Raw genomic sequence first — 25,366 nt, 5'->3', positions numbered from 1 at the left:
CAGTACTATACAGCCTTGGAAAGAGAATGTCTTTAGAGGATGCTATAGCTGGACTTGAGCTCAATTACCCATTCAAGATGTGGATGCCATTAGAGAGAGATAGGAGGACAGATCTGGAAAGCCTATATGCCCCAAGGCAGAAATAACATTTAACATGAAACATTGGTATGGAAATGATCTCTTGTTTCAGAAAATGTATTCTAGCAGTGACTAAAATACAGGTCTTGGACCACATTGACCAGCAAAGTGAAGCATGAAAAGGAAATCCCAGGAGGAGACTGAGGCACACAGTGGGGAGCTCAAGGTACTGTGTCTGCGCTATGTCAGGTCCATTGCCTCAGGGAAGGAAGAAGGCAAGGCTATACTCAGTGGCTTCTCAAAGACAATTTCAGAAAGTGTAAGATTAAGTAAAATTTAGAGAGTGCAAATCTTCCTTCAGGGCAGGGACTATAGCCTCTCATCTTTGGTTCCCAACAGGTGGCACAACAGCTGGCTCTGAGTAGGTGTTCACAAAGCAAATGAAAATAAATTATTTATCTTAATAACAATCATGGTAACACTTGGACATATTTCAATATTTGCTTATTAACAAGCACTCTCTTGAGCATTGTACATATATTAACGTAGCTAATTGTCAACGTAACCCTGTGAAGCACCTCCACACCTGCTTCTTCCTTTGAGCCAAAGGAAAATTTTTAGTTTTCTATGAGTTTTAATGACTTGTAAGTTTACTCAAATATGGTACTGTGATTCTTTCTTCTTTCTACTCCATGTGAGCCTGTTTTCACTTTTCAGGGGGCTAAAAATGACAGGTCACCTTATGCTGTGGGCATTATACATCAGGTGCTTTTCTGGTTTCATATCTGTCTTCTTCATTTCTCGAAGTCAGAGGAAATTTGTCTAACTGCTCCAGTAGTACAGGGAATAATCATAAATTTACTGAGTTTTTGGTTTTATTTTTTTATTATTTAATATCCCTGTAATAAAGCCACACAGTTGTGTGCTGTTTCTTGAACTAGGCAAGGGTTTCTGGATGCTACCTAGTAAAAATGCTGTGGTGCTGTCTCTATGTTCAGTTTGCCTCTCATTTCACTATGGTTACCATTGCAATGCATCTTATTCATTTTGTTATTTAAACACTAGCTTAGTATAGGAACAATATTTCAAACTCTATTAAATTTTTTTCTTTGAGTCTGGGAATTGAACCCAGGGCTTTCCTATAAACTACATAGGTGGCTCTTTTTATTTTGAGATCGTATATCACTAAGTTGTTAAATTGTCCACACCTACTTCTAACTTGTTTTCCTCTTGCCTCAAACTCCCAGAATGTTGGGATTGCAGACATCTGCCACCATACCTGGGGACAATGTCTAATAGGAAAACAATCAGAACGGCTGAGTCCTAGTTTAATTTTTGTCTTATAATAGTTCTTTCATCTTGAGTAAAACAGTTAAATGGTCACAGATTCAGTATCATTGAGAAAGGCGTATTATTTCCTACAACATATTTTATTGGTTCTTAGGGAAACTTTGCAAAAGCAGAGTAAAAAACTATGAAGTCTTTCCAAATTATTATTATTTAATAACTATAAATGACATTATTTGAAGCAGGCTGGCTAGAGACATTTTGCAGTGGCACAACATTAAAAAGGTGATTTATGTAAAATAATAGCCAATCATAAGTTCTTTAACACTGAAATATTTCTAATAAATTGAATTTTATTCCAGGGCAATACTACAAGAGTAGTATAGTAAAAAATGTGAAACAAAGTAAAATTCTGCCCCTTCTCTCCCTTGCATGAACATAGAAAGTAGACTTTTAGGGATATTCCTACATATAAAATTTTTCTCACAATAGCAGTGCTGGTATAATTTAAGACAAGAAGAAAAACAGGATAGAGAGCCAACGATAAAAGTTGTAGCAGATTATTCTATCATAAATCATTTTCTGATTTTATTAAGAGCTAATAGCAAAATTCAAACTGAATTATGAAATTTGTCCACAAATTTTCTTGAAATTAAATTGACCTTTGATGAGCACAAAGCATTCAGTTAGGCATGCTTATCTTTGCTTCCAATTGTCATTTCCCTTTCCCTGGGATCCTTATCTGATGGCCATATTTATGTAACTGAATACACCGTCAACAAACAAAGGTGATCTGATTGAAACACACTGTGTTCAGCTTCTCCTTCATGCAGTTATCATCTCTGGCCGAAGCAAGGTAAGGAGACGTATATGAAAGTGCTAGCTGTGGAAAAAATAGCTTTGGAAGCCAGGCATGGTGGCACACTCCTATAATCCCAGCACAGAGGAGGCTGAGGCAGGAGGATCGCTATGAGTTCGAGACCAGCCTGAGGTACATAGTGAGTTCCAGGTCAGTCTCCACTACATAGTGAGAATCTGTCTCAAACCCCCCCCCAAAAAAAAACTTTGGCCTTGATTATTTTGGAAAAACACAGATTTAGGGCTCACTAAAAATATAATTCACTAGAAGTTAATATATTTTAAAATCAAGTTCTTAAATTTATCATATTGAATTTGCAAATGAAGAGAATATATTTCTAATAATTATTTCTTTGAATATATCTAAATTAAATATTTACTTTGTTTGATGTACTGATTTCTGTGCTGTGACACAAAACTAAAAAGATACTGTCTTTGCCTTTAAGTCTTTCCACATTCTTTGATGTGGGCCTGCTACATATGAAAATCTTGACATAGAGGTTTGTTTTTGTTTGATTCTCACAAAGGCCATCAAGTTTCACTAAACGCTTAATTAAAAATTGGTTATTGGTCTTAACACCTTTACTATAGGTTTGCTTTTTGGTGATGTAAAATGTGAACATGTTAAAACTATTGTAGAAATAAAGTGCTGAGTAATGCAACATTTCCATAGCTCCATTTGGAATCCCTTGATTTTGGTAAATGTGGTTATGAATATCTTCACTTGTACCCTTCCCTGTGAATGGGCCTAGAAGCCAAGTTTCCTGGGAAACTTTTGCCTTGGTATGCCTCGGAGAAACTGAATTGTTCTCTAGAAATTAAAAAGAAAAAAAGAAAGAAAAGCTATACAATTATCTAGCAGAAAAATGTATTACATAAGAAGTTGCATTATATACTCCAAAAAACAAAATTGGTCTTTGAATTATTTGTTATGTAGGACTCTGGATGTTTCAGGCTAGGGCTCTGGGGAAAAAATGAAAACCAAGATCTCAATCATGAATGTCACTGTACTGTATACTTGAAAAGTACCAATAAAGTCAATGAAAAATAAAATAAAGGAGCAGTACCATCAGGAAAAAAAAATGCTTCAGGCTGTACCTTTAACTATGATAACTGAGAAAAGATTTCATCAGCTTTTCTAACCTTTTCTTCCTTAGCATATTTAGCAAACATCTGATGGACCCACTTTCCCTTAGATCTTAGCTACTTTGAGATGGTTAAATGCTACTTCTATTTATCTAAGTGAAATAATTCTAACCATTGAAATAATTCCAAATTTTGTCATCCTAAGTCATTTGTCACTTCTTGGATAACTTTGAAAGGTACCTGTATTTAGATCATGACACAGAACTCTTCCGTCTATAGATAGCATAATACACAGGCGCAGTATTAGGACTGTTCTACCAATCCAGGGTACTAGAGACGCAAAGAGACTCTTATTTGAAGATGCCCATGCTTTACCCATCTCTCCTAAGATACACTTTTTAGCAGGGGCTCTATAAAAATCCAGCTCCTTAACCCTCAAAATACTGACTCTCAGAGTTGAAGAACTAGGGCCCATTTTATTCACACACAAACCAAAACCAAAGATTTGTTTCCCAATCTTTAAAATGAAGTAGTGATATCTGTATGACCAGTTCACAAAATATGAGGTTTGAATTGGATGCCTCGGGGTACTTTGGGCCAAAGTGTTCTTATACTCTCAAATCTACTCTACTAAAATCAACTTTATTTCACCGCTTATAAATGGTAGAGCAGATTCTCAGTGAATATGAAGTATAGGTTTAAGTTTATAAGACCTAAATCTAGTTTCAACATTAATGGAAGATATTCTGTGAGCATTTAAAAGATATATTAAATCTTCTCTCAAATAAAAAATCAATGAGATTGAAAATTATGAAGTGATTCTTCCAAATATGAGCTCCATTTTGGAAATTTTAAAGATGTAAGCTCCACATGCAGGAGCCCTTTCATTCAAACATTTTCTTAATGTCAAGTAAGTGCTGGAGAATTGACAGTGAGGCGGGAGAATGTATATAATCACAAGCAATGTAATATTATTAACACAATGAATCATAATTAAAGTCTACAGGTCTTTTATGCTGCCTCTGTTGGGCCAGTCTGGTAGTCAGGGAAAGTTTCAATCTTTCTGTTAGTGAAAGGGACATTTTAAATGCTGAAATGTTCATTACCAAACATTAGCTAATGAAAAGTCTAACAAAATCATGACGTATTTTCATATGTAAGCACGGTTACAATTTCTACACAATGGCTACTGTATGTTTTATTAAAGTGAAATTGCAGTGTAATACCACTGACACTGATTTTATTATCCTAAATCACATAGAGAAACTTCTTGACGAAGTGTGTAAGTAGGTGAAAGAGTTTTATTAATAGAAAACATCTCTAGTTAATCTAATTCAGTGTTTTCATGTGTTAAATGAGAGAACTGAGTCTCCAAACAGGGAATTTAGTAGTTTCACATTAAATTGTGTTCCTGTCAATCAAGGAAAAAATGCTCATCTCCCTGAGTCTCTCACAATTCATATGAACTCCCTTCCTTCCCAGAATGGCAGAGCCTAGCTGTTTTTGTTTTTGTTTTTTTAAAGACATAAAAATGTGATTTTCTGTAGCAAAGTAGTGCTTATTTTGGCTGTATCTCAGAGACATGCACTTTTCAAAAATGCTTATGTTTACTATCAGTTTTTCATATAAAGCAGGTTCTTTTATTTATCCTCTCTCTCATGGCTGGATTTTCCAGAAGCAGTTACATCTGAGCAGAGCACAAATTAAATAGATAATGACCATCATGGAGGAAGTAATGCTTTCTTCAGAGCTAAGATTTCCAAGGGAGACAGTTCTGTGTTAGCTCAGGAAAGAACCAAAGTAAATAAAATGTGTCTTCTATCTGAGGTGTGAGAAGCAAATATTTGGAGAATTAGTAAGGCCATAGAGATCAGGACTACCACTGACTCTTGTAAAAACTAAAATTTACTGTCACCACATGGTTTTCATTTTCACATTATACTGAGTGATATCAGACAAGTTCAGCCTCCAAGATTTTGAATATGTAGGGAATTATGTCTGGGTAAAGAAAAGTTGACAAAGGAAACCAAAACTAACACAAGGGCCAAAAATATCTGTACTCAAGACAAACCATTTTAATACAATATTTGAAAATTCAAAATTAAGGTACCAGGTTCACAAGCAACATATCAAATCAGTAATAGTGACATTTTCTCTTTGTTTTGCCTCAACCTCTGATGTGACTTAGCATAGCCCTCGTACAAGAGCAAAGGAAACCGAAGAAAATGTGAATAAATATGTAAATATACATGTGTATGGCATTGAATATCATAGGGGTGGGGTTACAAAGGCTGAGTGCCTGCAACATTTGTGATGGAGCTGGATGGGAAACACCTGTGTGTAGGAAAATAAGAGCTCCACAGTACCGAAAAAGTGCTATTGGGTTGAATGTGAAAAATGTAACTGGGGAAATTAGACAGAGAATTTACTCTTTTTGATGACATAAATGTTTCAGCATTAATTAATGGATTAATATAAATAATATGGAATGTTACATGGGGAAAGAAGAGCATGAATAAGCAATAAAAGAATTCCAAAATATTAGATATTACCCAGAGTGGGGGTGGATCCTGGTAATCCCCTCTTCTTCAGGGGCTCACTCAGAAGCAATGCAAGTTCAAAGCCAGCTTGGAAAATTTTCCAACGTCATGTCTCAAAAATAAAACAAAATAGCCTGGGGATGTAGCTCAGTAACAGAGAGCTTGCCTATCATATTCCAGGTACTGGTTTTAGTCCTCAGTACCACAAAAATCAAACAAAAACTCAGACATAAATTAGAAAGCTGTTTTTTTCATACCAAATAGAAAAACTTAAGTGGCAGATTTAGTTTTAAAAGTGGAGAAATACACAAATAAATTCAAAACAGTATTTACAAGCAAATTTATGTACATTACTAGCTTATATATAAAAAACAAACTTCATTTTAAATTCAATGCAATCATTTAATCTAAACCAAAATGGCACAAGGAAGTTATGTCTGTAATATCTATCTATGTATTTACCTGCAGCAAACTTGTGCACTGGCTGATTTGATAAATGGAGTAATATTTCAAAGATGCAATTCCTAAGCGTCTAACTCAATTGCTATGATAATTTGATTGAGCCAGATATTTAATATTATTTTTTTCTGAAAAAAAGTACAGAGTTTCAATGTTGTTTAATTCATCTCTTCCCCTTAAACTAACATTACAGATGAGGCATCTAAAATCAGGAGATTTGGTCTTCTAGCTCTTCGAAAATTCTGGCTTCTTAGAGAAAGTAGAACATTTAAACTCTACAATGCCTGCATTTACAATGATTAAGTCTTTGCAGAACTGTTGACAGCCACAAAAATGTCTCATATCAGGCAATTTTTCAAGAGGCGGAAGACTTGTGTTAGTGAGAATACTACACATTGGAGTGGAAGAAGGAAGGAAGGAAGGAACAGGGTAGAGAAGGGCAGATATGAATACTGATTTGCCAGTCCACGTTAACGTAAGGCCAGTGAAGAGGTCCAGGGAAGGAAAGGCAGTCTCCATTAGCATTGGTAAGATGGCCGTGTATGAATGCAATGGAACCCCACACTGTGACCTGTTTTAATTTCCATGCTGTGTACAACAGTAATTTATAGGACTGTGCCATAGGCTAGGTTTTCAGAGCTGCGTAGGAGTGATATAGACCTCTTAAATTCCAAAAATAATTCTGCAAATTCCAAGAAAAGCAAAGCATGTTTATATTATCAAAGGAGGTTGTGAACATTATTTCACAACATGTCAAGTATCTTTTCAACTGACAATATTTATTCATATTCTTGCGATTTCAAAGATAAACACTAGCAGATACATGGGAACAGATCACAATGACTGTTGAAAAGTTACTCTTACTTTCACATCTTTCTTTTATCAGCCTTTAACAATACTGAACTGATTTGAAAATTGTCTTTCTCTATTTGGTTACTAAATATATTTTACTTGGAATTACCTACTACATTAAATAGTAGGCTCAGAGGTATTTGCTTTATTCTTTTTGTCATAACATCAAGATTATATGCAACATTTTATGTGTATCAAATATTTTATATAAAAATAAAATGAAAAGACTTAATTCCAGTGATATTACTTAATATAACTAATAAAATTATTTATGTTACAGTTGTCTAAATTTTGAGTTCTCTGGGAAAGAATGATGCTAAAATAAAATGTAACAGGCTTTAAGAAGAAAATGCAAAGTAATGGAGAATCTAGCTTCATGGTCAAAAAGAGATGTATTTTTATTTCTGTTAAAAGATTTTAACCATTGTTAGAATTGAAAAAAGTAACTTTAGCTAATAAATATATTATTGTCTCTTATATTGTGAGCCTGCCCTATTCTGAGAGAGAAAAAAAGCTTTATGGTATATAATAGTGGTTCCCATATAATACTGAACAACAGAATCATAGGGGAATTATAAAAACATCTCAATATCAAGTTTGTACAACAGACTGAATTCCAAATTCCAGGGATAGTGCTAAGTCCTGAGTATTGTTATAACTCCCCTACCTTATTCTAATATGCAACCAAGTTTGTGCATCTTTAGAGTTTATCCTGAGAGCTTCTTATTCTATAACTATGGAGTTTGTACTTCCTACATGTTTCCAGATCATGCACCTGCTAAGGCTCAAGGAACCACACTGTGAGTACTGGCTTAGTGTACAGAGAATAAAAACTAGACTTTTACTTAAAGGCATTTCTATTATTTTGAAGAGCCCATGCATACATAAAGTTTAATGCAATGTACAATCAAGGTATATTAAGTGTTACATGAATAATACAGAGAATAAAAGCTAAAGCTATTGAAAAAAATTAATATTGGTTTTAGATGTTTACCTCACATTTCTTAAAGGAAAATAATGTCAGAGGAAATTCTACAAGGATATTGAAAATGAGGAGGGTTACTTATATTAGCTGGGTAGGCTTATATATGTATGTTTGAAAGACAATGAGAAGACATTTTGACTGCAGCAAAGTGTGCATAAGAAAAGTGTAGTTCCTTTGGAAAAATCTAATAGATAACTTGTGCTAGTGAATCTATGCGCGCGCACACACACACACACACACACACACACACACACACACAGAGTTTTTCCACCAGACAGTGGAGATTTTAAGGACCTAATAATATGACAAGATCATTATTAAAAGGATCTCCAAGGGTAGATTTCCAGTCAGACGCCAATGAACTCACTATTATATAAATCAAAAATGTAATCCTGTCTCTTAGAAGATCATTAATCACTTTCAGGAATAGGACATTTTTAATATCAGCAAATTAAACATAAATGGATATTAAAAACTGGAACAGATGATTAATCAATAAAGGTGGAAGCAGACGACCTTATTAGTTAGATAGCGATTAGCTGGTATAGCTCAAGTGGAAACTATAAACTTTGAAAATTAAAAGTGATTGCACATGCATGGATGATGGGGACCAGTCATGAGCTATTCGAAATGCATGACCTTCCACAGTAAGCTCAGGTTAAACAAAGCCAGTATGCCTTCACTACTTCTCCTTTGAAGTCACTTGAGTCCAAAATCTCATCGTCCATGAAGTTTCCCCCATGAGACAAAAGAAAATATGTAATGTTGGAAAAATGTATGTGATCAAAAATGGCTCCTACTGATGTCTCCTTACAGTAAACCAGAGCATGTTTCCAAGAAGTCAGAAATGTGCCTCTTTCTTTTTAGGAACTGGAGTCTTAAACTCAGAAGCCACCTTCTCCCCCTGAAAACCCATTTGTAATGGCAGCCTTTAGTTCTCATCCTGCTAGCTCATTTTTAAAGGATCATATGAAAGTTTTTAAACCTAGACATAAAAGTAAGAATTGGCATGGACTGAGAAGTAAAACAGAAAAGGTTTTCTGTGAGTGCGGGGAAATGAAGTCCTCTCAGCATTGGCCCAAATAGAGAAAAAATAACCTTCAGCCTGAGGAGGAGTGGATAGTACACATGATATTAGATATAGCAACAGTGATAACAATTATAGTATTTACATAGCAGTGTTGGTTAGAAGCCTATTCATTAACACATTAAAAGGCTACTCTAGTATCACCCCTAATTCATAGAGAAAGAAACATTCATTCAAAGATAGTGAACAGAGGATCATACCACTACTAAGAGAGTGAACCAGGACTGAGATAATGGGAGCAAGATCCTAAATCTTTGCTCTTAAGCACATACTATGCAAAATAAATCCAGGTTTACAAGGGTGAACTGTCATATCAGTATTAGGGATGAGAGGAATAAAGAGGAAACTTACATCTGCACTCTGCACATGGAAAACTTCTCATGTTACCGACACATAATAATAACAGAAGTGATTCAGATAGTGACAAAGGGGATGGAGTTTTATGATGTTCTAGGATAGTTTAGGTAAATTACATAAGAAAATGTATATAAAAAATAACCAGGAAAGTTAACAATGACAAAATCACTCCTGAAGCTAAAGTATTTTTTTAACTTTAACGTAGTACAAGATTTCTGGATTATGTACCATTCTTTGCCATTACGTCACATGCTCTGAACGCAGAACCTGAGACTAAGTCAGCTTTGTGATTCTAGTGCCCTGAGCAATGGCAGAAAACTAGAGCCCAGCACATCTAAATTGCATATTATCTGAATAAATAATTTGCTTCAAGCCTTCTTGATAGAGGAAGATGCCCAAGCTCCCTCTGATCTATAAGCATATTTTCCTTATTTTCTTCCATTTAGAATATGTAAATCTAAAATCTAAATTGTATTAAAGCATTCATATGGATAGATATTGAAAGTTAAAATTTGGGGCCATTAGGAATAATGCCACTGTACATATCCTGACCATGCCATTTTTTCACACATAAGTGATTTTTTGTTGAATATATATAGTGAGGAATGGAATTGTTAGATTATATAGTCAACTTGTGTATTTATTTTGTCTCTATACATAGTGCTAAATTATTTTGCAGGGTGGTAGCTTCATTTTACATCCTGACTACATTCTAGCCCACATTTTAATTTTGGTTATTTTAATGATTTCTCATTATGGTTTTAATCTAGATATAAATTTCACTTAATAAAAGATATAAAGGAATATAATTATATTCATACGAGAGCATTGGCTGAAATACACTAGGAAATTGAAGAACTGGAGAGGTCAGAGGAATGTGTCCTGGCTCATGCACATTAAGAGATCCGAAAAAGAAAGAAGACCAGCAAAGTCACTTCTTGATAGGTGGCAGAACTGAATTTCAATATACATCTGTCCATGTTCAAAGTCCAAGCTGTTTCAATTATGAGAACTGTCTTGGAATTATACTCAACGAAAATGCAAATAAGCTTTGAGAGGCAGACAGAAATGTGTACTTGTCACAGCAAAGTACTTTATGCAAGTGTTTTCAAGTTGCTTTCTGTGATGAAGTAAGTGGAAGACAAAGTTTTAAGAGTAGAAATGTATAAAAGCTTTCATGGGTCTGCTCCAAAGAAACTGAAAACTGATATTAGATGTTTCAACTCTTACCCTGCAATCAAGCAAGTGGAAGAGAAGTGAGTAGCTAAACAAAAAGAGAAAAATAGAAAACTCTGAATCCGGGAGTGGAAAAATGTGTGTGTGTGTGTGTGTGTGTGTGTGTGTGTGCGCGCGCGCGCGCGTGTGTGTGTGTGTTTGCTTGTTTGCTTATTTTCTGTTTTTTTATAGTTTTGGAATATTTTTGAGAGCCCAACAACTTTACCTATTAGATAGCTCTTAACTTCTTGATTTCAGAGATTCTTGAAATTAGAGAAAATAGATGCCTTGATTGTAAAGTTGTTCTAAAATCCTATGCTAGTCTTAGGAATTCTTTTCTTTATAGAATACAGTTTATCAGGCTTAACATTTACTCACAGCTGAGGATGCCTTATATTGTAGGAGGAAAGATGTATAGAAACGTGGCTGATTCAGAATTCAGTGTTATAATCAGGATTCTGGGTCAGATGTTGCGGCGTTGACCAAAAAACTGATAATTCTCTGAAATATTAATTAACATTTTGAGCTCAAACCTGTGGAGGTAAACAATGTTTCCTAGGGTTATTCACTACGTTTTTTTTTTTTTTCACAGTCTATTTCATGAGATTTTTCTCCTCCTCTTTTCTCCCAGGAAACATGTCTTTCATTCAGGATCAGTTCTCTGTTCTGGTACCGAGTGGGTAAATGGTTCAGGAAATGAACACATGAGCTATTGTCAGAATTTCATATATATGAACATTGCTCTTGATTTTAGATCATCTTCTGAAATATGATTACTTCTTGTAACATGGCATTTATTTATTACTTGTTCTTCACTATCTGCCAGATTCTGTGCAAAAAATCACTTTGACCCACGTGTTTTAGTGAGCATTGTAAACACAGTGAACCTAAGTGCCTTCAGGTGTAATATCAAATATTTCATACTGCCTGAGTACACGTTATTTTCAAGCCACAACCCTACTTTATGTCCATTTATCTGACCCTTTTCTCTTAGTGCCAGTTTGGAGATTATTTAACATCACTTAATTGTATGCTTTAAACTTACAAATTTAATTTGTTCTATGATTTTGGAAAAAATGGCCACATTTGTGTGAAAAATGACTATGGTCCCATTTGTTACCTGATGCAGAGTTTGCAAACTAAGAAAAAAATTTGCGAATTACTTCTCTGTGAACCAAATTGTAAACAGAAGCATTAATGAACTGAGGTGTCACTGTATTTTACTACATGTGCCTGCTATCTTATTCTTTCAATTTGTTCAAGAAAGAAGAGGAAAATTAAATTTACAAAAATATTTGAGGATTTATATATCATGAGAGAAAGAAGATTATGTTGCATTCTCTAAGAATTTGCATTCAAGATGGGAAAATAAAATAGAGATAGATAGTAAGTCAAAGTGAAAACTTAAATAAGTTTTAAGACAATAAACCATATGTTAGAAGAAGCTTGTGAATTAGTGATGAAATAATTGTCAGAAAGGGTTTTCATTGTTGTAAAGAAAAAGGTATGTTAGGCTGGAGCAGACAGGATAGGTATTTAAGAATAGGAATTTTAAAAGATTCTGGACAGCCAGATCAGACTAGACAAATTGAGGAAAAATAGGAAAGATTGTATGTTAAAATTACTATGCTTGGGATCTATTGGAGGTGTTTCAAGATTTGGGCAGAGAAAAACTAAGTAATTTGTCTGAAGAGCTGGAAGTAGCTTTGAGTCTTTTTCAAGTTAGGTATATTTCATAATGTAAAAAAGAGAAAAAGAAAGAGAGAGAGAAAGAGAGAGAGAGAGAGAGGAAAAAGACAGAGAATGAGAGAGAGAGAAAGGAAGAGAAGAGAAACAATCCAATAAATCTTTTTAGCACAGGCCATTGCAGTATCTGGGCTGCTGTAATTCTAGTTCTGAATCTTCCCATCTTTACTATTGCCAAGATGCTCTTCATTGCTGATGTCAAGCACTCTCTGATTCCCTGGGGGCGCCTGCATATTTTTTCATTCCCTGCTTTCTACTTCTTTGCCCTGTGCAGCTTAATTCCTTGATGGTTTCTGCAGGAAGCCCTCTCTCTGTTGGACTGGCATTGAGGATGCTTCCCCTAGATGGCTACTGTCAGATGACTTCATATGTCTGAGACACCTGGAGTCCTGCAGGCACTGGATATCAGTCTGTTAGCAATAAAGAGAGGTCACTGAAGATATCCCAGCAGAAGATATCAAAGAAACAGTTTTGAGAATGATCAGACTGACAATGGTGTGAAACAGTGGGATGTTGAGGAAAAAATGAGGCTAGATGGATCAGTTGAGACAAATCTATAAAGATGATAAGTAAAATTATCACAATTTCAAAATAAATGCTAAAGATCATATTATTTAAACTGTTGGAAAGATGCATTTAAGTCCTGATTCAAGCACAGGAATACTCCTTTAAAGCCAGCGGGCCTCTAAGCTGACTCTTTGAGGTTATTGTACAGGCAATTGCTCTAATGTCTGTTCCCTAACAGAAATTGGTGTGTGTGTGTGTGTGTGCGCGTGCGTGTGTGAGTAGGTCAGTTGAGATGAATAAAGGAATTATTTACTAGGGTAACTAGCAAACCACCATTATTATTTTCACTGAAATTACCACCCAAGAGACTGAAGCTGAAACAAATCAATATACGGATATAGACAGCAATAGCGGGTATAGAGAAACTGCATATACAATAGGAAGTTTATAATATTCAGCCCTATTTCATTTTCCTAGAAGCCATCTCAAAAATCCTTTTTTACTGTCTTACCCCATGCTACAGAAGTAAACTACCTTAGGTGAAGGTGTGGAAGGAAAAATAGGGAAAAGAAAGGAAAAAAGAATGAAGAAAGGGAAACAACAGTTTTAATGAAAATGTAATATTTTGGCAATTACAATCGACAGTTTTAATTTAATATTTTCTAATGTCATCCACCTAACCAACTCTCTGAGGTAATTTTAATTAATATCATTAATGGGGAATAATTCGTGACCTTACAAGGTCAAATACTGCTAAGAGAAAACAATTCAAAACAAATTTATCCACTTGCAATACAAATATTATTCAGTAATGATTATGTGTCAAGTTTTGTTCTTAATATCATCAGTGGGGTCACTGTATTAAATTTTCCCATTATACAGGTGAGAAACCACAAATGTGGCTTCTTTTAAATACTCAAACCTCCAATGCCTATTATTCTGTCCTTATTTCTGTATTGAAAGTTCATCATGCAGATCAAGAATGGAACAAGAATAAAGGGTGCTGGACCGTGGGTGCCGTCCTGAGAAGCCTCTGCAGTCTGTGGGTTCCTGCATGAATTAATCATTCTGTTTCAGCCCACTGGTCTCATCTGTAAGTGAGGGGAAAACACCATCGCCACACTGCAGGATACGTGAGACTCCTTTGTTAGTGCTCAGGGTGCCCTTTTGAACAGGCTAGGGCTATGTGAGACTCCCAGGGGTTAGTTCCCATTTTATCTCAGGAAAGGAGTTGATAATATGGACAAAATGAGAGTCATTCCTCCCGTGTAAGTCCAAACAGGCTATGTAAAAATCCAGTTGTGCTTTAGCCACCCAGTTTAAAGCAGTTGAAGAGGACTCCGGACTGGAAACCTCGGGTTTTCTTATCCATCTATTAAATGACTACTGAAACCTTGACGTCCCCATACAAGCTGTGCTCTGATCAGACTTCTGCTGTGTGCTCCCATCACAATTTACAACACTAACTCAAAACAAAAATAAATAAATTAACAGATAATAGAAAATAGGAAGGCAGATCTTTTGCAAAGGGGAAGAGGACCAAGAGATGGAAGGAGGGAGGAAGGGGATGAAGAAAAGAATTAAGATACGTCATGTTCACGAATCGACTCTCCACTGTGACTGTAATTATTAGACCGCGCAAACATAGACTAATAAAACAGCCCGTGTCTCATGTTCCTTCCACACATTTCCTGCACCATTTCCTTCTAGTCCAGTTAAAGTCTTTTTCTGGGGACTGCAAATTTTGTCTTCCCTCTAACTCATCTCTCAGTGCAGCCTTCAGTGAAAGGCCTTCAGCTTGCTATCCTTCGCCTGTCCTGGAAGGGCAATCGGACATGTATTTCTGTACTCTCAGTAAACTTGACAGTGGCAGGATGTGGAATTGCCTCGGAGAGTATGGAGACTGTAACAGGCTATTGTTCCCCTAATAACACTGTGGCGTTAGCTGGAGTAGTGTTAGAGCAGGCTGAAAGGTCAGAAGTGCTGATCTGCTGCGGGAGCTGGCAGTAACAGTTAGCTGGGGCCTGCTGAGGGAGCAGAAGGACAGATGGCACTGCCTGGTTAGGGTCATCAGAGAGCTAGTGTTTACGAGCAAAGCCCCAGTGATTAAATTGAGACCATGCACATGCTGTGCAAATCACAGTCAAATTCAGTGCTAAGAGTTTCCTCCATGTGTGCAAGCAGAACAGAGAGCTGCCATCCGTCCTTGTATACTATCACAATCCCGCCACACTGCAAAGATACACGTACACCATCAGTCATAACTGGCAGCCTACTTTCCAGATACAAGAAGCGTATTTCATGCTGCTTAATTGAAAGCCACATGGCCTATTGGAAAAATCCACACTCCAGGAGGTTAGGAGACTTTTAATCTCAAAACCATTGCTGAGCATCTGAACGAATCATGACATGCAATTCTAACTACCGTCCCACCACTCCCCTGTTTGCAAAACAGCACCTGCATAGCTGTTTTGCCTGTCAACATGCACCCCAATTCTATGTTTATGTACCCTTCTGTATCCCAGTGGAGAGGAGACAGGGCTGAGGTTGTGACTACATTCTTGATAACAGTTTAGGGCTTTTCTCTAGTCTGGGCACTAGGAGCACACACACACACACACACACACACACACACACACTTTGGTTCTTATTAAATAAATGGACAAAGATGGTATGTTCATTTTCTGGCATGTGATTTCTATTAATTATACTGTGTTGCATACAGTTAGAGAAAAATATATACCCTAAGATAGACCAACACCTTACAGTTCTAAAAAAACCTGCCTGCAATATTCAGCACACTGTTTATTTCTTCTTTACCATGATAAAAAATGTCAATAAATTTTTTTAAGTACTGGGTTACTTGATTTTCTCAAGGCCAGGAGATTTTCTAGGTCAGGACCCCCAGCTGGCCCTCAGTTGGCAGAAACATTATCTTCAATGCTGAATGCTATTTCTTGAAATGTTTGGTCCAAACTCTAGTACCTCCTCCAATTCATTTAAATAAGAATAACACAATCAATTGTTCAGCATAAAACTGAAGTTTTCGAACAATTTGGTTTATGTGATTTTGCTTACTGTCTGTAAAGGTGAAGCTCAAGTTGGAACTCAGATCTATAGACAGTACCATCTCCTCAACCGATAAAGTGAAAAGTCTCGGGGTGGGATAATGAAAATGGTGTAAACCTTGAACTAAAATGTGTAGGTGCTGTGCATTTATCGTTCAATATCTCTGTGTTCCTGTCTGTGGGCCCTGTTTTTCTCCCATGTACAACACGGACGGTAGTGCATTCCCCACAGGACAGACAGAAGGAGTCAGTGCCAGCGGGTGAGGGTGATACACCGTTCATCACCAGGCCACCTGAACAAATATATGAAGGGAAGGAGACTAGCAACACGTGGGCAGATTAGGAACCCGTGCACATGCATTCATTTCCTACCCCTTCCTCCGACTAGAGCATAGTTACACTAACTTTCTTTCATGGTTTCACTATCTATAGAGTGCCTGTTACCTTGAAAATATTGTCTGTTATCACTGTTTACCTACATTATTCTCGCAGCCATTGCTAAAATGAATAGATTTAATTTACTTTTCCAGGTAGCTTTATTTGGGCCTTTTGGTGAAGTCTTGCTCATAGTACTGCAGTGGTGACCGTCTGCAGTGTACATCGACAGGCAACAATTAAAGATGGTAACAAAAGCTCCTGAGTCTTCACAGCTTTTCTTCTTTGCCTTGTTGACTTTTTCTTCTGCCTTTGCAATCCACAACTTTAAGGTAACATGTGCTCGCAATAGACAAATTATTCACATGTGTCAGACCCAAAATTGGACCAATGAGATAAATCACAGAAACCTAGAGGATGTGAATAATGACTATGTTGTTTGTCTTGATTTAATTAATCAGATAAAGCTTCCCTTTTCTGCTTTGTATATGAATTTGCTAAGACTGAAGGAGTTGGTTGTGTGAGGCTTTCTGTTTACCTTAGAAAATATCATTTTTGCTTTCCTTTAATAAAATGCTACTACACAGAACTCAGAATTTAAATAGTAATTGCAAAAGAGTGTAGGAATGAGAATGATTGTTTGCAAAGTACAGTAGAACAATATGGTAAATATTTAAATTTTAAAACATTTATTACAGTGAAAGATACTTTGCCATTAACCCCATCAAAATATATCCCCTTGGTTAGAAGGCACCTATTTCTTCATTTTTGCTGCTTTCTGAAGAAGTCCTGGAGTTCCTCTTTCCTGAATGTCTTTTTAACTGTCTAGGCTATCTCAACATTCTGTCACTCTTTCCCCTGAGGCTCTTCAACTTTTACATTAGAAGCCTAATGTAATACCTTCGATGATCATTTTTGACTTTGGGAAAGAGACAGAAGTTGTGCAGTGCCAGATCCAGTAAATAAGGAGAATAAGGACACACCATAAATATTTTCATGACACTGCCTTTCCATTGATGGCACATAAAGACAGTCATAAAGGAAAACTTTCAGAACGGCTTCAGATCGTAGTAAGAACAATGAAATAAGTGTGTTTGAAACATAGGAGAGAACTTTGAGGGGATGAATGGCAGTCTGTCTTTTACTATAATAATTTTTAGTAAGCATTAGCCGTATATTTTGATCACCCATTGTATCTTATACATGATTTTTTTTTCTTTTCAAAGAATTCACAATGGGTGTTTTCTAAAGAATCCTGAGTTCCCTAACATTTTTGCATATTTTTAGCTTATTTGTTTGTTTTGTATAACTTCTTACAACTTTCTAAATTATGCATTAAACACATCTTTGATTTTTCCAGCTACTTCTAAAATACACAAAGTTATCAAGATATCATTATGTAAAGAAGATTCCCATTCTACTTGGCTTTGTATATACTGTTTCTGTTTAATTCTGCCTATTAGCTATCTGCATACTTTATACTCTTAAACTCAAATAATTTTAACTCATCTTTTGATACACAAGTATCATCTCTCTGTGACTTATTAGGCTGCGATTTATCTCTGCTGTGATAAACTTGGGTTCCACATTCTGATTTAGCCACCCCTTACTCCGAGTGTCCATAACTGTTTCATTAGCAATCTAATACAAACTTATCACTTTCTTTTAAACAGTTTTCCCGTCATGAGATTATACGTTCCTAGAGGACAGGGATCATGCTCAAAATCATAAATTATGTGTAAGATTCTCTCTTCTCACATTTCTTGCTGTTTCATGAACAATTTGAAAATGTATAGTGAAGTACCATTTCCCAAGGCAATTCCAGTACATGTCTTAGAGACCAGGGAAAGATATGTGAAACTCATTTGATATTTCTTTACATTACCTGCTTTCTCAATGCAATTAGAGTAGAAATAATGTAAATAGAAAACAAGTTAAATTCTAGTTCTGATTTTCTTAATTCTGTGTGTTCATGAACAAGTCTCTTAAAATCTCAGTGCCTGTGCTGTCTCATCTAAATGTAGAAAATATATGACTTACTCACATTGTTTTGAATTTTATTATCAAAAAATCCTAAGACAGAATGGGTAAAACGTATTTTGAAAATATGATCTCACTATGATTGGCTAAAACCCACTGAATCATGAGAGTCTTAGCCAATCATAGTGAGATCGTATTTTCTGAGATACATTTTACCTATTAGCATGGTAAAAAACAGTTCAAGTAGAACCAAGGAGCTGTGTTCTAGATGAGACTAATCCACTCTTTAATGCGTGAAACTCTCAAGCCCACACTTTAAGGATGCCCATACTTCAACTCTTTAAGGAAGAGAACTATTTGTTGTGTATTCCTGTTTCCTCCTCAGCATGCTTGAACAAAATTAGGTACAATATTTACTAGTATAATATACATATATTTTATAGAGAGAATAAAAATATTATTTATAGTATTTAATTATGTTAATCTAAAGATCAAAGATGTATAATTGGGAGCTCTAGTTTATTGTTTATAATTCTGAATATAATATTCAAGAAAAATACAAAGTTTTAACAATAGACTTATTTTCTTCCTAATAGTGAGTGGGGGAACTCTGCTTTGTTGGGGTTTTTTTTCCCCAAAGAATTATTCATAATGCATTAGAGTTGGATAAAACGTGTCAGAACTCTATAGTTTGTTGCACCTTATGATCAAGTGCAAATTATTTTACTGGGTCTCAGATTTTCAATCTGTAAAATGGAGGTACTTTGACTTAGATTTGAGTGAGGAATAAATTTAGGCATGAAATACATGTAGCCCATAGCTCCCTTTATTGGGTGCTTTTTAAAGGTTCACTTCTTTCATGTTTCCTCCATGTGATTACCAGTACACTCATGCCCTAATAGGTATTCAATAAACTTGACTAGTTTGTTATTTCTGAAAAAGTATGTTTATTTGCCCATATGTTTTAAATCTTATGTGTATTCCCATTTCAGTAAAATTACAAAGTTTAAATTTTTCTATGTACTAGTAAAACATAGATTTTTTAAAATACATGATTTTTCAGTAAGCATAGATCACTGAGCTTTGTTCTTTCAAAAGTTGTGGTCACAGTGAAATCAGTTTTTTGTCCACACTCAAGGCTGACTCATATCTGCCTTTCAAAACTAAAAACATGGGAGACTGAAGCATCATCCTTCAGTTCTGTGGAAGAGGGTCCTCTCCATAAATCTCTAAAGTGAACTTGGATAATCCCTGGAATTTCTCTTATTGATTCAGATCTTCAGCAATATGAAGACTGACTTAAAAACATTTTTGCTTTATTGGAAAGCAAACATTTAACCTTTGAGAAAGATTAATATTGAGATTGGTGCTTGAATATTTACATAGTGATAACAAAAGATGAATCATCCACAGGGGGAGTCCAAGATCAAGATGCAATTCCATCACTGTGATTCCAAAAACTTGGCCCTAAGGACCAGTATTTTCCAGGTGTTAAATTACAGTATAAATAATGCTCTCTGGGTTAAGAGTCAAGTGTATCTTTACATGATCAGTACAGCTAATTTATTGACACTTTATTCTTAACCTTCTCTATAGGTAAAATGGCTACTCCAGGCTTTATCCCACTGGAAAAGTTTTGTTCAAGTATTTAATTATAAGTTGTCTTTGTTCTAACAAAATGTGGGTGAAACCAATTCAGACCACTCCTCTAGCCACTGAGTTATGTTGAAAATTTCTAGTTATTAGAATGGAAATAATGAAAAGCTAGTACCAATACTACTGAGGGGAAGTCAAAATAAGATATGTATGTATATATATGTATAATATTACTGTTTGAATATGGTAGTACCACAGTATATTGCTGGAGGATGTTCTAATATAACATCTCCATGCTCCAATTTCTGGGTTGATAGAATAAAACGAGGCATGCTAAAAACTAGTCACTCTATTCCTACACCCCCACATCCTGGGGAAATAGGGAAACACCAAGCCAGCAAGAAAAGGGAATACAGGGCCCTGGCCCACGGCTGCAACTCTTTCCCTTCACGGGACACTGGGGGCAGGTTCTGTTACTGGGCCTCCCGCCTTTTTCCTTAAATCTCCTCTTTATTCTTCTCAGATTTTATTCTCATATTGCTTCTCTCTCATTGTGTGTGTTTGACTAACCATATTCTTGTAAAGCGTAGCTTTATCTATTTAGATTATTTTCTTTTGTTTTTCCCCTTTTCTTCCTTCCTCTCTAGACTCTCACCTATTTTAATTCTTTCCCTCTCATGCCATTATATTTAAAGAAAAACATTTTTTTTAAAGAACTCATTCACACAGTTACACAAGTTTTCTCATGTTTCCTTCCTAGAAAACTGACTTTTCTCACTTAGAGAAATACTTAGCTATTGATTACATCCAGATCTACCTACTTTTTTCCTCTTTTTATGGTATGTTTTTGTGTAGAGGGGAACATTGGTTGCTTAGTTTTACGTTGCTTGCCACTTGCTTTCTTACCTCTTCATCTTCAATGTCTACCAAAGTCATTATCCCTTCTCACTTTCTTTCATGTTTCACATTTTTTTTTCCTTTGTGGAACCATCACCTAAAATATTAGCTATTTGATTTCTTCTGCCAAGAATATTGTCAACTTCTGCCCTTTTAGTCAAGCACCAAATTATTGGATTCCTTTGATACTATTTATATAGACTAATTCTACAATTGTTTCTGTCTTTTGGCCTCTCCAAACATATATCCTCAGTGGAGATCTTTTTATCTTTGTATTCAAAACTCTCTGTAGTTCTTTATGTTCTAGTGATATCCACAAGCCAAAACCATTCCACATTTTTCTCATCTCAAGCATTACTCTATAGTTCTTTTTATAATTTGCTATATTTGGATTTTAAACTCCAGGAGAAAACAAATCACGGACAATATCACGTGTCACAAAATCATTACCATACCACATTTATTTTTAGTGTGGCTTTTTCCCCCCTTTAATTTAGTTAACCACAAAGCTTGGTTTGATCACCCTGCATGCAGTAATCACCGTGGCATGAGTCCCATGCTGAATGCTGTTCTGTGAACCACTGTCACTTTCAGAAAACAACTTTCCTCTTGGCATTCAAAATGCATACATGCTATGTCAGACACAGACAAGGAAAAAGAAACAGGAAGCTCCTAATCACAGAAACAAACAAAACAACCAACACTGAGAATCCTCTGTGTGTGTATTATTTATAGCACATCTCTTTTTTGTATGAATACTTTTAAGAAGAGCACATTTTTCTCATACAATGTGTTTAATGAATATTATGATTATTTTTCAAACCCATATAAATTAAACAAAGAGCAAATATTACCCAGTATGAGATAGAAAAGAAAATTGTCCTCTTAGAGTACTATATATCACGAACTGCTATCTGAATTTTCCTGACTCACCAGCATTCCTTTAACAGTCTTTATACTTTCAAACATCCTGCCAGACACTCTGTATTTAACTGCCGCGCAAGCCACTGATAGCATCAGTATTATCAGGTTTTTTCCCCACTCTATCGAGTTGCCTCTAAAGAGGCCCTCTTTCCCCGCATTTGGTGTTGAAACTTACCGCTTTTACCAACTCCCCCTGCTCCCAGCATTACCACCTTGTACTCTCTGGACCCGCCTGATGCGCTGCCTAGGGAGCAGCTGGCTTCATTTTCTACCTCCATTTTACCCGAAAGACCGGAGGAGAAAAAAGAAGAAAAAAGTCACCCGTGTCAGGTGCTTGCTCAGATATTAAACAACTCTAAAACTGTGTCAAAGGGAAGGTTTAGTGTGAGGTAAGAACCGGCAGCGTCGGGCTGGCTGCTGGTCCTCTGCTGGAGCGGGTCTCATAGCAACCACTTCAATTGCTTCCAATAAAAATCTGGCTTTTACACCCCCCCTCTTCTTCTGATCCTTCACTCTTTCACGTCTCCCACGATCTCTTTCTCTGGCTTGCTCTGTGTGCATTTCTTTCTTCCCTCTTCTGCTTCTCCATTTCCCTTCCTCATTTTCTTTCTGTCTTCTTCCTCTTTCCTCCCCATCCCTGCACGGTGTTGTTGTTTGACGCACACACGTTTAATCACTTTCCAGGCTGGGCTGCTAGAATAGAGCGGATCAGAGACTTATTGGACGACGCTGTCTCACAGGCTGACTTCTTTAGCTATAGTTTCACACACAGTTTCTTTTTTTTATTTTTTGTTTTGAGCCAATTAATTATGTAGAATTTCTTCTGCTTGTTTCCTTGTATTTTATCAATAGCCTCTTGTACAGTTTTAATTCTGGGAAAAGGGATGCCACACTTCTACAGAGAAAGGCAAACATTAAAAACATAACAAAACAGTAACTGAGGGCATTTAAGGGTGAGCCTTTTTTGTCACTGAAATAATACCTGGCTGACAGGAATTGGTTCTGCTCTCTGGAGAGTTGCAGTTCTAACGTTGGAAGTAATTGAATTAGGTCATTGTCATGCGTGAACATGGACCATCCTTGTCTTGTTTACACTAAGTTATTAGCAACAAACCAGAACATAAGGACACTGTCAAATAGGAAAGAGATACATGATAAATATTTTTGCTGACAATTATAGAAGCATAAAACGCCACAAAAGACTATTTTTCAAATATCTAAAATCCTGCTCCTGTTTTGAATTCTTCTGAAGCTTTGGGGTCTTTACTTTTCTCTAAAGAACTTCTGAAACTTAAAGGTTTTAGGATATTTTCTGTAATCCTTAACTGCTGAAATCCCATACTGTCCTTCAATCAAAATGACAGTCTATATGTTTATTATTTGTTTCCTGATGATCAAACTTTGAATCATGATTAAATGTAGTTGTTTTGCATACACATACTATCAAGATTTAAGGCTTTTCTACAAAAGGAAGTATGTTTAATTAGTTCCTTATTACTCTATAGTCTAGAACCAAGTGCCAGTTACAGATTAGGTATTTTATACATTCTTGCTGATCATTGGAACAGCTGAAGTTGTCAAAGCCAAAGGGACAGGCTCTGAGGCTGTATTGTGTTAAAACTGAGCTTAGCTGCATATCCTTACATTTTTTTGTGCCTCAATTTTTGTAACAATAAAATTATTTATGAAAAACTTGCTTATTAACTCACTGAGTTAGATAATATTTATACAATGCTTAAAACATCATCTACCAAATTGCAAGCACTACATAGTTGTATGGCATTATGATTAATTTATTATTATTTTGAGGCAATAGTGCAGCTAGTCTGCATTAAAAAATATTGACCAGAGAAGAGTTTTCCATGTGCTTATTTGCACACGGTATGTCTTCTTTGCTGGTGTGTCTGTTCAAATACATATGTTTATTTTCACATCACAAATTTCATTTTTTTAAGTATCAAGTTTTGAGAATTCTTTATGTGATCTAGATATGTGTGTATTGTATAATTATTTTGCAAATACTTTTTCCCAGTCTGTGGCTTTTCTTCAAGAATCTTTCAAAGAACATAAGTTTTCAATTTTAATGTAATATAATGTATAATATTTTTCTTTATGAATCTTCCATCAGGCACTAAATAATTTTTTTCTAATGATCATATCAATTTTTCTTTTCACTTTCTTCACCCTTTCATTGCATATTTAGTCATAGATACAATTCTATTCATCACATTTTCATAGATAAATCTCTACTTTGTAATTTGACTTAATTTTCCACTTGGGCTACCGAAGGGAATCTGACTTCCTCCTGGATATTTCCCTCAAAACCTTATTTGTGTCTTTACCTGAGTAGGTCTAGAAAGATATCACTCTCATCCTCGATAAGTGAAGTCCACACTTTCCTCAATCTGCAGACGCATTCCCCATCTTTTGAGTCCTAGTTTTGGTTCCACTCCTTATATTTGATCTTCATTACTGAAACAGTGCCGTAATTTATACCCCCTCAGTACAAGCTCCTGCTCTCTCTCTCCTTCAGACAGCTCAATTTGTCCTGCACACAAATGTCAGGGAAATCCACCAAAAATGTCAACCTTCCTGACCCTGATGCACACACATTTATATATCAAATGCCTAAGTAATACAAGCCAATAACCTGTAATGTCACATACAGACATAAAGCATTTTTTTCCTGTTTTGTATTCCAATGTAACATTCACATGCCACTGAGAAGCAGGCAAATTGAGCTATTTGTCTTTCTCCCAACAAAACTATAACTTCTAGGATTGGATCTCATAAAGAACTGAGGCTAGATTACAATTATTCTATAATTTTTGAATGAAATTTCATTGTTTGACAAATGAGATGCCTAAACAATAGAATTTAGCTTCAAGGTTGTCCTAGGTCTTGTTTCTATTTCTGTTGCTGAAATTTATATGACCTTGAGCAAATTGTGTGCCTCTTTAGCTACCATCTGTTACTCTTTTTCATGTCAGCCGTTCTGATTTGGCAGCATGGCAGTTGTCATAACAGCTGTGTCTTTGGTCATAGTCTTCATTGAGGGTATGATTATATTGATGTTGGATAGGCTAAAGAGATGCATAGAATTGTCTCTTCATGGTAAGTAAAGTAATGGTTTTCCAAGTATCGATGGGCGCTGTGAGGGAAAACTTAGCTAGTAAATTAACTTTCTTCTCAGTTGTTAATGTATCTGTTCATATTCTTTATTTGGAAGTCAGGACAATATTTTCCTATTGGGTGAAAGGAGAGAAGGATGGAAGGAAGGAAGGGAGGGAGGAAGGGAAAATGAAACGTAGGGAGAACTTTCTAGCTATAGCTATCTTCACCTACCCTTTCTCTGAAATCCTAAATTCCGCTATATGTCACCTGATTTCCTTCCCCTAAATTAATAAGGTCCATAAAATCTAAAGTTCGAAGTGTTGTAATGATACAGGTTTTTATTTGTATTTAGTGA

General features: G+C 35.8%; 1 protein-coding gene across 2 annotated transcripts in view; it reads right to left on the bottom strand.

Annotated features, from left to right (window-relative positions):
- Rit2 (Ras like without CAAX 2) overlaps positions 1-22,340 on the bottom strand; it is a 355,066-nt gene extending 332,726 nt beyond the window's left edge. For both annotated transcript variants that reach the window (XM_010616572.2, XM_033757464.1), the window contains exon 1: positions 22,073-22,340. In XM_010616572.2, the coding sequence (XP_010614874.1) occupies positions 22,073-22,175 (103 nt within the window). In that variant the 5' untranslated portion in view covers positions 22,176-22,340. The remainder of the gene's footprint in view (positions 1-22,072) is intronic.
- Positions 22,341-25,366: the final 3,026 nt, after the last annotated feature.

This window comes from Fukomys damarensis, unplaced genomic scaffold (genome assembly GCF_012274545.1).
Source record: "Fukomys damarensis isolate Sample0158 unplaced genomic scaffold, DMR_v1.0_HiC HiC_scaffold_30, whole genome shotgun sequence".
Classification (NCBI taxonomy): domain Eukaryota; kingdom Metazoa; phylum Chordata; class Mammalia; order Rodentia; family Bathyergidae; genus Fukomys; species Fukomys damarensis.
The sequence above is the reverse complement of the archived record's forward strand: the minus strand, read 5'-3'. Positions and strand labels throughout refer to the sequence as shown.